The sequence below is a fragment of the Seriola aureovittata genome, chromosome 1, assembly GCF_021018895.1.
Source record: "Seriola aureovittata isolate HTS-2021-v1 ecotype China chromosome 1, ASM2101889v1, whole genome shotgun sequence".
In the NCBI taxonomy this organism is placed as follows: Eukaryota; Metazoa; Chordata; class Actinopteri; order Carangiformes; family Carangidae; genus Seriola; species Seriola aureovittata.
In genome coordinates this window covers 11,719,305-11,735,967 of record NC_079364.1, presented here as the reverse complement: position 1 = coordinate 11,735,967, position 16,663 = coordinate 11,719,305, and the positions used below count along the sequence as shown (strand labels likewise).

At 39.2% G+C, this 16,663-nt stretch overlaps 2 protein-coding genes across 2 annotated transcripts; one reads left to right on the top strand and one right to left on the bottom strand.

The window, feature by feature from the left end:
• Positions 1–527: 527 nt before the first annotated feature.
• grtp1a (growth hormone regulated TBC protein 1a) lies at positions 528–8,823 on the top strand. The gene is made up of 8 exons (XM_056375400.1): positions 528–1,173; positions 3,552–3,703; positions 3,805–3,963; positions 5,070–5,194; positions 5,965–6,061; positions 6,430–6,602; positions 7,556–7,741; positions 7,830–8,823. The coding sequence occupies exons 1-8, from the start codon at positions 1,103–1,105 to the stop codon at positions 7,920–7,922; spliced, it is 1,056 nt and encodes a 351-aa protein (XP_056231375.1). The 5' UTR covers positions 528–1,102; the 3' UTR covers positions 7,923–8,823.
• On the bottom strand, positions 8,729–16,663 carry lamp1a (lysosomal associated membrane protein 1a). Its single transcript, XM_056375386.1, has 9 exons — positions 16,242–16,663; positions 12,828–12,934; positions 12,506–12,725; positions 11,769–11,930; positions 11,448–11,659; positions 11,203–11,328; positions 11,020–11,086; positions 10,760–10,927; positions 8,729–9,850 (listed from the first exon to the last, which is right to left on the bottom strand). Exons 1-9 carry the CDS (start codon positions 16,294–16,296, stop codon positions 9,711–9,713), a joined length of 1,257 nt encoding a protein of 418 aa, XP_056231361.1. The 5' UTR covers positions 16,297–16,663; the 3' UTR covers positions 8,729–9,710.

The following is a 16,663-nucleotide window of genomic DNA, read 5'->3' as shown; positions in this document are numbered from 1 at the left end:
TAAGATAACTTGTTAGACTCAGGGTAAAGTAAGGTTATAGATAGGTTTTACCAACTTTAATACTTTATAGTTCCTGTTCAGATTTATTGTCATTTCCACATATATGCATGTAAACATACAGGGAAACAGGGGAAGTGTCATTCCTCATGGACCACAGAGTGAGCATTCTTACATCAAGCAGCAACAACTTGGCATGTTCGTAGATGGCTCATTTTACGATTTACTGTTTTATTGCTCATTACTGTAAAGATATGACTGGTGGCTTCAATACAATTTTAAAGTGACGCGTAGGTCATTGCAGTCCACGTAGTGCCTGTAAGTCTACGGTATTGTCTGTAGAGAGGGCTTGAGTTGAGTTGTGTTATAATGGGAATGGATATTGGGGGTTATCCTGAGTTATTTAAAATCATTTCAGGTCCACTTTTTTCTATCCAAGGCCTCGTGAATGCATCATAAGTCACATTTTGCCATTCCATGAGAGCTCTAAAGTAGGATGTTACGGGACTTATTTGAACACATCATTAGGTCTGATTGACGTGTGTGTCCCGGGGCAAACGTCACGAGTCCGAAATCCTCCATGGAGTAGTCCGGACAAGAGGAGTAGAAGTGACTTGAGTTATTTGGATTACACTGAGTAGAATTCACCTAGCTAGCCGTTATGTTTGTTTGTTGTGTTTAGAGCTATCAGACAGTTTCTTGCACTCCGAGGAGAGGGGGACTATCAGCAGCAGGTGCATGTGAATGGCGATAAAGCTCAGCAAACTCCACTATCTCCACACGGCTTGAACATCAGCGGATAAAATATTCGAGCCAAAACGAGTTCTTGGTTTGTGGAAACAGCTTAAGCATGCCTCTCACGGCTTCCCCTCTTCGAGAATAGCATGTTAATCCCAGTGTGGAAAAAAAAAAAGCAGCAGCGTGTCGTCCCGGAGAGCACGCAAACATGGAGAAAGTGAACGCTAACTTACCTCAACTTAAACTGTGACTTCGAGATTAATCTTTGTTGTAAATTTTTGCTCTGTTTTTGGAGAAAAAGAACACGGCGGATACATGGTGAGACTCTAGCACGGATTTTCAGGATATCACCGGAGCAGAAGAGGCGATGGAGAGGAATAACAAGGCGACTAACCGGACCCGCTCCACTGACGGTAGAGCTAAAGACAGAGTGGACAGGTAACGTTAGCTAACTTAACGTTGGGCTTTAACGTTTAACCCAGCCTGTTAAAACATTTAAAACCATATTTTATCTATTGTGGAAAGTCAACAGTACTTTAGTAACTTACGAGATAAGTAAATTCTGAAACAGGTGATTACTTTATTCCTGGAAGTTCCTGTAAACAGAAACGTTAGCTAACTACTTACGACCGTTACTCTAGCCGTTACAGCTACTTGTACGTGTTGTATTTCAACATATCTCGATAACGGTTGGAGGTTATTTGTAGTTTTTTCCCCCCAAAAAAGTAATTTTCAGTGGAATATCATTTGTTGGGATCATGGCTGGATTAATCTCCTTCAAGGGTCCTGGAGCAAAAAATGTTGTGGGCCCCCGTTGATCGCCTACTATAGATGGTAGTTTTATTGTTTCTTTTGGCACCAAAACCAACCAATGCTCTAGAGCTGAGATGAGAAGTTCATCAGTCCATTAACTGGCTGCCATTGAATGAATTGCCACAAATCAAATTTGATAATTCATTATTGGGTTAAGCACAGTGTCAAAAATTCACTTGTCCCATCTTCTCAATTGTGAATATTTTCAAGTTTTCTTTGATAGTTAACTTAGCATCTTTGGGGGGTTTTTTTTTTTTTACTGTTGGTCAGACAAAATGAAGTAATTTAAATATGTTAACTTGCGCTTCGGGAAATAATGATAGACATTTTATTCACTGAACAATAAATTAATTATTAAAGAATTTAACTCAGTTTGATAGTGAAAATAATTGAAGATGAAGGATGGGCGACTGGTCATAGCTGTACTTCAAGTGGTACACATTTCTAACAAATCTGTGAGTAATCAAATTATGTAGTCAGGAGTAGAGTAAACCTGGAGGTTCTGGGCCCCCTAAGTGTCTGGGTTCCCTGGGCAGGTGCCGACTTTGCCTGGTTGGCAATCCAACTTTGCTAGGATAATGCAAAATTATTGTACTCTGTTTACTCCGGACAGACTGCATTTCATAGGTCTCTTGAATAAATGGACTCAGGTGATGAATAATCTGATTTACAGAGTTGTATTTCTTCTTTAGGAGTTTTGCACTTGCCTGCTGTTGTATGCTCATTAGAAATTGGATAAATGATAATTCAAATAAAATTTTAGAATTTTCAAAATGTACCAATATAACTAACTAATGTTTGTGCATATAGGTAACAAAGCGGTTTATCTCAGATTACATTTATTGGATACTACTAATGCAGTCTGATACAACAGCTTTATAATAAATCCTCCTGTATAATGTTAGCTTTTTGTTGTTGTCTTAGCGTGGTGTTAATTTAATATAATGGACAATTTGGAAGCTGTAGTTTCTGGTTCTGTTGAATTTCAGTGGGGTTTCTGGTATTATAGACACATTAATATCATTAAGGACAGACTAGATAAAAACAATTCCAAGTATAACATTGTTTTCACCACTTTTATATTCATAAGGGTACACTAAATTTAAGAGACACCCTTCATAAAGTTTAATCAGCACCTCTCTAAAAGAAAACTGAACATTACAACCTTCATGAAGGTTAGATTATTACAGGGCAGTTGTATAAGACTGTTTATCAAGGTGAACTTAATAAACTGGCAACTGAGTGTATATTGGACTTCAGTGGAATTGCACTTGAAATAGTGCAGTTAATCCACTTTATCTACATATAGACTTAGGCTTAAGCATTGTGGCTTTTTTGTAGATATGTGAAATCAATACATAACTCATAAATGATTATTTTCAATGAGAAGGAGGGCTGTTGCACTGTTCAAACAAACATTGATAACCCAAACCAACACCTGAAATCAGGTGCCACATTCACAAACTCTACCCTGAAACATCCAGTGTGAACCCTTGCTTTTGTTTTGCCAACAAGGACATTCCCTGATGAGGAACAAAATCTTGCATAGTGATACTTATTTTCACCCAGTATTTGCACAGCCACACCAGTTAAAGCATGGATTGTTTTTGGTACATAGTAAGGGGGTTACATGCTGGAAGGTCTGTTGTGCTTGAACATGTTCAAAACAGATCTAGTATCCTACCACACTGCTGGTCTGTAGGTGCTTTTTTTCTGCTAGGATGACTTTGTTCTCATGAAAGGGTTAAGCTGCAGGAAGATTATCGTGTTACCTAAAGGCATTAGGTTGAGCTACCTACACCCACAACTTTTTCATCTAGAACCAGATAGTAGATGTAGGTAACGTAGAGACACGTGCTACTAAAGATTGTTGTTTGAGGTTTATAGTGCTATGATGTGAATGTTTGGCAATTCTGATGTTTATTGTGATATACTGACTGAAAACAGTCCTTTAAAGTGTTTCATCATGTTAACAGTTTCTAACCTTGTGCTTTTTGGCCCAGGGTGGATCCATATGGCTTTGAGCGCTCAGAGGACTTTGATTATGAGTCATATGAGGAGCTCATGTCTGAGTATCTAGTTGTGCTCACCCGACGGTCCATCAAATGGTCCAAACTACTGAAGGGCAAAAGCAAGGTGCAGAAGAATGTAAAATGTAAGTGTGAAAACTGAACACACACCCAGATTTGCTCAAGGAGAGAGTCTTGCATGAAATAAAAGTGGGGATTAAACTGAAATGTTCCCCCTCTCCTTCAGTAAAGCGTTATGTGCGTAAGGGGATTCCCAATGAGCACCGAGCTCTGATTTGGATGGCAGCCAGTGGGGCTCAAGACCAGTTAGAGAAGAACCCAGGATACTACCAGTCCCTGCTCGGAGCCCAGCATGACCCCAAACTGGTGGAGACCATCTGCACAGGTCAGGCTGTGAACAGTTTCAACAGTTGAGAGTCCTGGCACACATCAAGCCAAGCTAAAAAAAAAAAAACTACCACAAGCAAAAGACACATAGATGTATCGCCTCATGTCCTCTGTTATAAGTCCCATCTCTACCATGAACATACAAAACATAGGTGTGGAATACAAAATGTTGCAAGTGGCATTGTAAAGTTTGTTTTGTACTGACAGTGACATCATGTGGTCTTTTGCAAGTGCAAATATAAGTTGGAGATGAACAATAAGGAGAAACTGCACTAAATGTGTAAAATAACAGATTTAGTTTGAACACCCAGTCAGGGAATTCCTTCCCGATGACTGCCACTGAGGCTGATTCAGTTTGCTGAATCGGCTCAACAGTTGCTGATAAAGGCTGACTATAGCCAGCAGTGCCGGACACACTGCAAAACCTACATTCTGCCACACAGGGCACAATCATGCCCCACAGTTTGGTGTTTCAGAGCCCGTATGTAGTTTAGTCTTAAACGTGACATACAGGATGTTTAGCTTTGCGAATAAGAGAAACTGCTCTTCAACCAGACCAGCTAAACTGCTGATGTTTCCTTGTGTGAGATACTGATCAGGCATTCAGAATGAAAATGGCACGGCATTGAAAGAACACAAGGGATGGGTACTGCTGAAATGATAAGGCCAATTAGAGTAATAGAGACAAAGATTTTAAAGGTCCACAGTGGTTTTCAATACTATGAGTAAATCATTTTTATTTTTACAGCTGTGTTATCACAACAACAAATAATTTATCCTTTATAGATAAAAAAACTTCTCCATAAAAAATGGAAGCGGAAAGAAATTAAGTTTCTTGCTCTGTGGCTCCTTTAAGTACTATAGTATTTTCCACTATTGGCCTGAGCAGGGTGAATTTCTTACCACTTCACATACAGTGTTACATCTGCTGCCAAAAACATATATAAAAGTAAAGATTTTCTTGTTAGTGTTTCAATATAATTTTAACATAAGACTATAATCTTCTCTTTTTTTGCTGAGGCTTCCCTCACTCTTGTGTTTGTATACACACACAAACACAGTGCAGAGTAATGATGAGTGTCCCTGTGGCCTCTTTTCTTTCAGACTTGAACAGAACATTTCCAGACAACATCCAGTTCCGCAAGACATCCAACCCATGTTTGCAGAAAGCACTGTACAATGTGCTGGTGGCTTATGGTCACCACAATTCAGCTGTGGGCTACTGCCAGGTAATACTGAACTACTGAGCATCCAGCCTTAAGTGGATTTAGGCATAATACCATACCTATTCCCATGGATACTTACTTGTTACTGGGATTGTATTTGGTGTTGCCAAGGACCTTGTGTTGTGATTCTGTGTTGGTAATGTGGGTTAGAATGACACAGTAGTGAACATTTTTTCATTTTTTTGTATAGTGCTGTATTACTGAAATGCAAACAAGGGTTCAGTTCATTATTGTTGTGGATTATTGAACATTAATTATTCAAAATGTCTTTAAATCTTCATATGCAAAATGAAGTTGAGAATGCAAAGTTCTGTGTGCTTAATGGAAGGGAATACATCACAGGCAATCATTTACTGTATGTAAGAAGTAGTTGTTTTTTTTTTTTTACAGCATTATCAATACTTGCGCATAACTCCAGTTGGTACTCCCAGGCTTATGTATCGAAAGAAAGTATGTTTTTGTCAGTGTCAGCTCAGTTTAGCCCTATGCTAATTATTAGCATTTGAAAGGCACATTTCATTCACCAGAGCATATGCAGCTTGTTTTGCAATTCAAACAGACAGCAGGGCTGTGTTGATGGTTACATCTCTTATGTAGTATAACTAGAACCCATCCATCTCTAATCACGCTCAGGTAGCCTGTTTTAATTTGAATGGTTATTTGTCTCCTTGTTTCATGTTCAGTGCACACTTACTGGTCTCTCCCCTGGATTCTTTTATTATAGAGCTCTACATGCTCTCTTCATGTGCAACCTGAGTCTCTTTTATCTTCAGGGGATGAACTTCATAGCTGGGTATCTGCTTATCATCACAAAAGATGAAGAGAAATCCTTCTGGCTGATGGATGCACTACTCAGCAGAATTTTACCAGGTGTGTATGTACACTGTTTGGCACCATTCTGGTCTCTTGACAGGTGCATGTGTGTAGGTGTTCCGGTTGTTCCTTTGCTCTGGACTAAGAATAATCTCATAAGAGGTCACATGGTCTACATCTTTCCGTGGCTTAAGACCGACAACATGTTTTCATTTGTAATTTACACTCACTGAAACAAGGGAATGCCTCTATAAATTAGAAAAAAAAAACTTGGTAGCAACAGTTTGATAACATAGGCAATTTAATTGAATTGGGTTTTCCATTTTAACCTGTTTTGTATCACAGAAGTTGATTTGTTTATTTCTGTTTGCAGTTCATTAATTAAGAGCAATGTATATAACTCATAATTATGTGTGAGATTACAGACTACTACAGTCCAGCTATGCTGGGGCTGAAGACGGACCAGGACGTGTTAGGGGAGCTAGTGAAAATAAAAATCCCCGGAGTCTGGCAGACCATGGTGGATCATAACGTCATGTGGACACTGGTGGTCTCACGATGGTTCATCTGCCTCTACATAGACATCTTACCAGTAGAGGTGAGCTTCAAGACATCCCTCAATCTTTTTTTTTCAGCCATTTAAGAAAGCTTGATAACTTACTGATTGGGCAAGTCAGGCATACATATACAGTGGGGTCCAAAAGTCTGAAACCACTTTCCCATTATGTGAATGACAGCAACATCATTCTAAACTTTAATGTTTTGTATCCTCTTATCTCTCAAACAATAAAAGCCCTGTCAAAAAACACCACTCACCATACTACACAATTCACTAAATTCATGTGTTCCAGTGTGCCAGCGCTGCTTTTATTGGATTCAGATAGCAGATTGATAAAATGAGTCCTTCATTCTTCCTTTTATTTGAATTGGGAATGGCCAATCCACTATACAACAGTCTTTGTTGTTGCTGACTCCCTCTGTTGGCCTGAAGAGGGTGTGGACTGCTGTGTTAGTTCTCTAAACACACATGGAGCTTTACTGGGAGGGTGTAACACTTGCAGATGTTCTTGCAGTTCCCTCAAGATTTCACTCCCATTCTCAGGCACCGCGGCCAACCAATAGTTGTTGTTAGAACATGATTCCTCACTGATTTCCCACCAAGATAGATTCAAGGTTACTGCTGCAATGTCTGAGTTTTTCCTCAGTTCCTCCTCTTGAAGCACCCAAGTGACAAATTGAAGGCCAATTATTGAACGCATTGTTAGTTTTCTTAGTTTTTCCTTATCCTCTGTCTTTACAATGCAAAAAGTCACTGCTTTTTTGGTGCACTCGTCCAATGACGACAAGAGTATTTATGCATTTTCGGTAGTTTACTTGCACTTGGATGTAACTCTTCATACAACATACTACAACCTGTTGTTTTTGTTTGTAATCAGTCCTATCACTGTTAGTAACTTTTTCTTTTTGCATACTACAGGTAACATTTCATAATGTGCATCATGATGCATGTTCATTGGTAGGATTTACTTCTCTGTTGTTGTTTTTCTGCAGACAGTTCTGCGGATTTGGGATTGCCTGTTTTACGAGGGCTCGAAAATCCTGTTCCGTGTAGCTCTGACATTGATCCACCACAACCAGACTCTGATTCAACAGGCCCAGTCGCTGCCAGATGTCTGCCAAACCTTCAAGCAAATCACCCATGGACCATTTGTTGATGAATGCCACACTTTCATGCAGGTAAACTAAGAACTGATGAATGGAATTATAAACATTCCTTGTGATTTGCCTTCTTTAATCACATAATCCCATTTCTTTCCCTTCCTAGAAAATCTTCACAGAACCAGGAAGTCTTCCCATGGCAACCTTGACTAAGCTGCGGGTGACATGTCAATCTCGCATCATTGCGGAGGAGTCATGACACAAAGTTACTCACCTGTTGCTCAAACTCAATACACATTCCACTGGGAGAAGCACCCAGCAGCTCGTTTGCACCTTTTTTAACTGACATTTCACAATAAATACTACATGTGGTTTTTGTCTTAATCATATGTTTAGACAGCCATACAATCTAAATGTGTATATATATGATCATGAGAATATTCTTAGTTATGTGCTGTATGAGCTGACAATTCCATTTGAAATTAACATGTAGTTCATCTTAAGTGAATATTTTCTTTTGTTAAAGCATGGAATTATGCACTTTACTCTGAAAAGTCACACACTGAAGAGAACAGGCTTGGCAGCAAATGGGTATGTAAGATAAATTATGTGTTGCACAATGTTAACACACCCCAGAGGAAGCTACCTACTGTATTTCACATTGTCATCTGGATAGTTAACTGACTATACTATGACATGACATATGCTGGCAGAACATGCTGTGGTAATCTAATGTGAATTATATTGATTTGATGCAGTTTATTCAAGTGCACTATGTTGAAGCAATATAAGCACAATTGAAAGGGCTGTTCTACTTATATAACAATGATGTGTTCAGTCTGTCCTTTGTTTGGGTTTTGGGGCCCTTTAAACTTCTGTAGTACTGATATCAGATTTTGTTGCACTGGACAGAAATAACCTTGGCATTGATCCCAGCTCTGGGTATTCTGTGTGATGTACACCTGGTTGAACAGCTATGAGTAAACAGCCATGTTTATTTCACACAAAACTAGATGAAACAAATCATAAAAAGGTGCTGTTGCATGAAATACTCCAAAACTGTCCTGGATTTTTAAGATTTTTATTAACTTTCAGTAAGATGCATAATAGAAAACGAGATCACATCATTTTCTATAAAAATAAAAGATCAAATCACTACACTTCATATTGATATTTCTTTTGGGAGAGGGTGGGGAAAAGCAAGAATAGAAAATTAACCAATGCACCTGTTCACTTGTCTTGTTAAATACATTTTAGTAATGGAGAGTCACACTATGTGCATGGTCGGACCACTACGCACAAAGCAGCAATCCACATTTTCATCATCACAATTACCAGTTACTTTATTGTGCCTCAGTGCACCAATGGGGCAGTTCAGACTTTATCTGTCTCCACTGTGGAGGAATATGATTGAAAAAGACACATTCAGAGCGTACCCTTCTCTTGGAGTAACTGGGATTATCTTATGCTCATGAATTTAAAAAAAATACTGGTGAGCATGTGTAAGAATAAAACTCCACTTTGAATGTTTTTACTTGTGCAGACATCCTAAATTGTCAAACTTAAGACCAATAGCGGCCAAGCCATTGGAACTTTTAAAAAATTTGCTTTGTCTTAAGTTACTTTGTCTCTCCCTCTTAAAATGCTATTTTACATAGCTAACAACAACAGACAGAAGTTCAAGCAAATTCAAATCCCTAGAACATAATGAAACAAGAGTAGAGCCAAACAGCTGGCGGTGAACTTACTAAAGCAAATTCAAACTGCATCCATCTTTGATTATGTGGAGACTCAGTCCTCTCAAGCGTCATAAAGATGCAAACCATCTAAATTTAGCAGGTATTTGGCTTCTCATCATCATTCCACAGAGAAATGGAAGGGAAAATAAACTATCCAGAGGTCACAAAGGATATGCAAAAACATGCACTCACCACAGAGAAACAACTGCTTCCATTCACTCATGCTCGTGTCCACTTGCTCATTCACACACTAAGGTTCATCTCTCCACTATTGAGTCTGTCAGGTTTAAGTTAAATGAAGGGTCCATTCAGATGGTCTGGTATCCAGCATGGCTCCTCTTCCTGCCTATTAGGTACGCAATGAGCACGATCAGCACCAGGCCGGCAAGCGCTGCTCCAACAATGATGGGGATGAGCATCTGGTCTTGGTCCATCTGACACTCCTCCGCTAGAGACAGAAAAGGCGAGAATCAGTAAATGCCCTATCCAACTGCAGCTTTAATAGATGGATTACTGAGGGGTGATTCAGAAGTGTTGACCTTGTTGATGCAAGACTGCCTGAGCCTAGTTCCAGACCACTGAAACTCTCTCTACACACATCTTTTCTTTTACAGTGATTCACATAGTTCTGGTGGTGTGCTCATTAATCGCCATTAGGAGAGATGACCAAGCCAATCAGATGTTTGTCAGCGGCAGTGATCTTGCTGTGCCAGAGCCATAAAATTAGTGGCACAATAATAGCCACAAAATTGGCAACAAGTGCAGATGAGCTTAATGCAGCTAAATGAGTAGTAAATCAGCATACAGAAATAACTCTCAAAGGAAGGAGCAATTACATGTCGTTGCTTTCTTGTGAAAAGTGAAACAGATGAGAAGATTGACACCACTCTCATGTCTGTACGCTAAATATGAAGCAACAGCTGAGTTTAGCTTGGAGTAAAGACTGGGAGCAGAAGGAAACAACTAGCCTGACTCTCTCTCAAGTAATAAATATACCTTACAACACCTCTAAAGCTCATTGACTAACATGTAAAACTATTGGCAAGAAAGCAATGACGCAAATTTACCAAAATGTCGAACTATTCCTTTAAACCTGCATATTTCTTCAACCAGCATTGTAATAGCAATTTTCATTGTTCGTCCAATTTCCCCAATTTCCCTAACTAAAACTGCTCCTACAAGCATAAAACAACTTCAGTGAAATGGTAATTCAGTCTGATTATCAGACTACAGCTTCTTACCCAGGCCACAGGATGCTACTTACTCCAAACAAACAACACCATTACAAACAAAATGGAGGTCAGAGGACAAAGATAAATTGGAATAAAATGGCAAAAGAAAAAAAAAGCAGTAATACCTGTAGCAAACTGACTGGTGGTGACTCCGAAAGGTTGGACCTGCAGTCTGAATGTGTTTAGAGAGAAGGTTGGTTCCACAATCAAAGTTTGCTCTGCGTTGCACATGTATGAGCGGCCCAGTGTACTCCGCAGGTAGTTCAGACTAATGTTTCTGGCTGAGAAGGGAGCTGTGGAGAGAATTGGATTAGTATTTCTTTAAATTAAACAAGTCAGAGCCAAGAAAAAAAGCATTTTGCTTATTACAGTACAAATGACATACCAGTCATATCTGGCCAATTGGCGAACAGAACTATCCCACTCAGGTGGTACTTGTTGGTCGTGGAGTTCTGTGGATTGGAGGAAGAGCTCAATGGATAACTGTATCTACTCGCACAAACAAAAACAAACTGACCATGTAGCTAAATTCATTAAAAAAAAAAAAAAAAAAGAGCGATGGATTTACCAAAGTGAAGGTGAAGCTGAGCGTGGTTGCTTGCTCTTGTGTCAAAACCAAGGAAGCGCTGCTGGCTTCACATGATCCTGATGAACTTGTAATATTAGGAGTCAGGTTTACTATATCTTGGACAGTCTGGCAAAGTATAGAAAAAGTTGGTTCATTTCAAGTTTGTTAAAACAACTTGTATTAAAAAATGAATTCAACAATTATTCTACTACAAGCGGTTCCCTGCTCATGAAGCTCTATATTACCTTATTCTGAGATTTAGAGACATAGGAGATGTTGAACTGCAGTCCCATCTGGGCCAGGAGACAAACTGTTCCGTTGCTGTTGTTCACAGAGTAGGAGCCCCGTTCAGGTGATCCTGGAGGGGTTGGTACTGGCGGTGCTGTTGTAGTAGTAGCAGCAGTGGTGGTGGTGGGTGGAGCTGTAGTACTGGCCTTATCTGCCACACATACGCTTTCTGTCATGAGAGAAAAATTATTAAGAAATATCTAATCAACCATTAAGGAGCCGGTCAAACACCCTAGAAACCCACCCACTCAAGAACAAAAACAGAATCAGTGCCCTACCTGTTGGACTCAGGTCATTTCCGGGCATGTACGCCTCCAGCCTCATATCAGAGAAAGTGACATTTTCTTCACCAACTCTAAAAGCGGTGGGGCTCACACAGCGGTAGGTCGTGTTGATCGGGGCCCAGATCCCAACTGAAGCCGACACCACAGTGACCACATCTAGGACACAATCAAACATACAACAAATTAGTTACATCTTTAATATATTACCTGTCGGATATGATCCCATTAGATCTTTATTGTATATACTAGCAAGTACAACAATGATCTTCAGATATACAGCACACCTTGTGTACTATTGTACTATTAAGTTAGATTTTGGTTGCTGATGGCAACTGAAAATATTGTTTATTCCAAACACAACTGCGATTAATTTAATTTCTTATCGACATATAGTTAGGGTTGGGGTTCAATAGCCTTTTATTGAATCTGAATTTAGTATCAATTCCAATTCCTTTCGAATCCCTTATTAAATCTCATCAAGTAACTAAAGATATAAATAACTACAACTCAGATCCAGTTTAGATCTTTGATCAGCTGTTACTGGGCAAGACACCAGAAATATTACAGTTTTTAGTGGTAGCTACTGAAATAACATTAATTAAGCTAGCCTAATTAATTTTCACAACCTGTAGCTAAACCTGAGATAAGCGGCAGAGGATATGAAATGTTGATAGAATGACGGCTCTCTCGCTGTACTGTGTTATTATTATTGTTGCAGTGATTGTTCTCACCAGAGCTGTTGGCATCAGGGAAGAAGGAAGTGTCGCTGAGGTTGTACTGTAGCGTCAGGTTAGCCACACTGTACAGACTTCCATTGGTTGAAAAGCTCAGCCCCAGTGCGTGGCCCGGTCCAAACACTGCCACCAGCCATGGTGAGCTGCCGTCTGTGCCACATGAGCTGCTGCCTGTATCGACTGTGGCGGAGTCAGGCAGAGAGACCTGCACTGTTGTCTAATGGAAGACAAGTGGTACAACTGGTGTTCATGAGGAGCTACAGCACTGTTATGATGCTTTCAGAGATGGAAACCAGAACACTGTTGTCGCTGTACATACTGTGCTGCTGGAGGTGTTGTATGTGATGGAGAATGATGCAGAAAGCTCAGCCTTAATGCAAGTGGAGTTCCCCTCATTCACCTCAAGCGTAACAGCCTGAATACGACCTGCGGGGAGAACATAGTGACGTGACAGCTACAATATTGAAATAATACGTAAAAACTTTAACAGTTAACATATTAAAAAACAAACTCACACAATCTGAAAATATACTGGAAAATACATATTTTCAGCTTTCTATCTTCCATATTCTGGACAAATACATACGTACATACAATACGTGTGACCTGATGATGAGCAAAACTGCTAATAGAGGTCAGCTTGCTGTTAAATGCATTGGGATGACTTTACTGCACTGATTTTGGAATACATACTTATATTGAATAAGTATTTAATATCTGTTTTTAAATTATTTGGGTGGATACATGTTACAAAATGAGTGCAAATTGTAACAGTGATGATTATTACAACCTAACCAATGTTACATATACACTAAAACAGTTCACACAAACCACCACCAGAGGTGGTGAGAGATCAACACTGCTCACTGGAGAGACTTCCTGGGACACCTAATGGAACAAAGCCAATAGAGGCAGGAGCCTTACTTGTTAGGTATACTAAATGTGGCTCCTATGCACAGAATTACCAAGCGGTATTTAGCAACTCAGCCAACCTGGCAACTTTCACACTTGCATTGTATGCTATTAATACCTTTATTCCCTGGAAACTGCCAACTCACTGTTGGGTGTCTATGTGTGTGCGATAGTGGCTGTACTTCTCAAACATATTGTCTGGAAGCTATGGTGGTGGCTATTCAGGACTCATGTACTTATCAACCCTACAACTCATATCCTTAAAAAAAAGTTCTCACTCATTTTATAATACAGTAATGCAACACGGGAGTTTCACCACTTGCTTCACACTTCCCAGAATGTCTACAAAAAAGTTCAGCTCAAATGTGGCTGGTGCATGATGCAGACTATTCCCTTTTTGGTTGACTTTCCACCAGAACAGATGTTGTAATTCTGTAATCTGTTTAGTCAGACTTTAATAATAAAGTATGTATCAACCATTTAGGATCATTAAAATAAAAACTACTTGTCAGGGGAAAAAATTCAGGTTTCAAAATTCACCTACCACTAGCAATATTGTACTGATAAGAAGGATTTTTGAAAGTGAAAACATGCCCCAAATAGTAACTGGTTACCTGAGAGACAGATTCATTTAGCATTTGGCCTGTGGGTAGTGTCAGATGTCCACCATGTTACTGGTATTACTTTCATAAGTAACTTATTATACAGCCTTTTGACTGAACTCTTCCCTCTTTCACAGTCTTCTCACTTCCTTCTTTCATGTTCAGCTTTCTACATTAATTCAATCTAATGATCCCAATGGAAAGTCTCTCTCGGTTACACATCATCTCCCCTGCTGCCTTGCTGAAACTTGACCACAAAGTCACCTCTCTGTTCACCCTGTAAACACACAGCAGACGCTTTACACAACACTGCAATCTGATCATGAGGTTAAAGCGGCTGTGTGTACAAAGTTTGACGCTACAGATAGCAGTGTTAGACAGTCGGTGTGGAAGAAATAATTAAAAGAGATAACAGCATTCCCCACTATTCCTTCTGTTGAGAGGAAATGCTCTCTAAGGTCAGCAGGGTCTTGAGCAGAAGTCCTCATCATGTTGATGAGTGGAAGTCAAAACTGAGCATACAGTAATCTAATTATATATTTTAAAATGAGCATTAAGAGGTAAAAAAAAAAAAACTATACTGCAACTGCTCTAACTACATCTGCATTGGCCTGTTTTCCTGTGTCAGCAGCCAGGTGCCTGTGTGTGTGTTCAGGATGATCAAACTGGTAATAAACTAGCACCGTCAGTAGGCCCCTGCTGGGCTGTGTGCAACACAAAGCCATCATAGTCACATGAAGCTCTCAAATGACACAACAATGAGGCCAATCTGCTGGTCCACAACATTAACAAAACCTGGGCATTACATTAGAATAGAATAGAAAAGAATTGAATAGAATAGAATTGAATAAAGTCCAGGGATTTCTCAGGTCTGTTTTGACACACCTACCTGAGGACAACTGACCTTTGGATTTAGGACTTTGGAAAGACAAGTCCTTGTGAAACTTTGTAATGCTGTAGGTCCTCTTATCCACTCGGTCAAATTTGGAGGGATATATCTTAGTTTCCACTGGTTACTGACCTACACAAGGATGTCCCTAGTTTATACTTATATATTAAGTCAAGCTGTGGATGACTATATAATGACTAAATAACTGTGCATGACTATAATTTCTACATCCTAAGCAAGCTGTTGAAGATGGAAAGACCTCTCATCTTGGCTAAATAATAGCCTACCAAGATATTTGCAGTTGCCAATTATTTTCTTGATTACTAAATGTATTAGGTCTGGAACTAACAATTAGTTTTATCATTGATTAATCTGTCAATTATGTTTTTATCAAATAATTGATTAAGTCATTTGACCAATAAAATGTAAGAAAATTCTCAAAATTGTAGATTCCAATTTCCCAAAGCCTAAGGTGGCACTTACAAATGTGACTGTTGATCTACCATATTAGCTATTACTCATGCAACAATGTGTAAGCAACATTTTTCTTGCAGTTGGTTGTGGTGGAGCTAATTTAATATAGACTGTGATTAATGATTATTTTCATTATAGATTCATGTCACTATTATTTTCTTGAGTAACTGATTCAACTGACGGGTTCATATGTAAAATTTCAGAAAACACAGCTTGTTTTTTTTCCAACTAATAGTCCAAACTTCAAAATTATTTTAAAAAATAATTACAATTATCAAAATAAAAGCAAAAGCAAATCTTTAGATTTGGGAAGCTGGAAACATGAAATCTTTTTATCAGAATAGTAGCCAATTGATTTTCTGTCCATCTATACTTGTATATATTTTTAGGTACAATACTATAATTCACAAAGAAAGCATCATATTTTATAAGTCCTTCATAGGTATTGTTAATAAAAGGAACTAGTCAGTCACTGAAGCTGTCAAATAAATTTAATGGAGTAATATTTCCCTCTAACTTGTAGTCGAGTAGACGAAGCACGAAAAGAAAATAAGTACATCTGGGGTGTTTTGATTTTGTCATGACATTTATCTGACATTTCATAGACTTCATATGATTAAATGGAAATAATCGTTTGATTAATCAATAATGAAAATACTCCTCAGTTGCAGCGTTAAAATGAACTTAGCTGCAAACTGGTCGCCAATTAATCGAAAGTAAGATTATAAATTAATCAATACTTATCTACCTAGTCAACAACCATATTCGACTAACCACCGACATAAGTATTGACGTTGTTTGATCCACCGGTCACTTCTAGACGGCGACGACTAGCTTTAAACCGAAAAACACTCACCTAAAACAGCAAACGAGGCGATGATGAGCACGGCCAAAGCGCGAGAGAGTTTCATCCTTCGGTTATGACCACACTACAGGACAGACCTCACTTTTTTTGTCCCTGTAGAAGGACGGAGAAAAAAAATCCCGGAGAAGTGTGGTTGTGTCGCCGCTGCAGGCGCAGGTGGGTCTTCGGTGCGACGCAGCACAAACTGCACTTGACTTCACGAGCCGAGAGCTAAAACTGTGGCGTCACTGTTGTTGTTTACGTTTCTCTGCGGCCTGAAGATAGAAAGAAAAACTAATTCAGTATTCACAAAGCATGTCCTGGTGAGAAAAAAAAACGCTCAGTAGATGCAGCAACGTGTCGGTCATAGCCTCACTGACTGAATAAGCCATTTCTCGTCATGTGAACTGGTAGCATTTAGAGCTCTCCAGTCA

What these genes read in the sequence shown, in the direction of transcription:
- lamp1a (XM_056375386.1), bottom strand. Translation starts at nt 16,296, where the DNA reads ATGAAACTCTCTCGCGCTTTGGCCGTGCTCATCATCGCCTCGTTTGCT. An exon ending in CGCCTCGTTTGCTGTTTTAG is followed by an intron (nt 12,935 to 16,241) that starts GTGAGTGTTTTT and finishes TTCTCCCCGCAG; the next exon opens with GTCGTATTCAGGCTGTTACG. An exon ending in AAATGACCTGAGTCCAACAG is followed by an intron (nt 11,660 to 11,768) that starts GTAGGGCACTGA and finishes CTCTCATGACAG; the next exon opens with AAAGCGTATGTGTGGCAGAT.
- grtp1a (XM_056375400.1), top strand. Translation starts at nt 1,103, where the DNA reads ATGGAGAGGAATAACAAGGCGACTAACCGGACCCGCTCCACTGACGGT. An exon ending in GGTGCAGAAGAATGTAAAAT is followed by an intron (nt 3,704 to 3,804) that starts GTAAGTGTGAAA and finishes CCTCTCCTTCAG; the next exon opens with TAAAGCGTTATGTGCGTAAG. An exon ending in TAGACATCTTACCAGTAGAG is followed by an intron (nt 6,603 to 7,555) that starts GTGAGCTTCAAG and finishes GTTTTTCTGCAG; the next exon opens with ACAGTTCTGCGGATTTGGGA.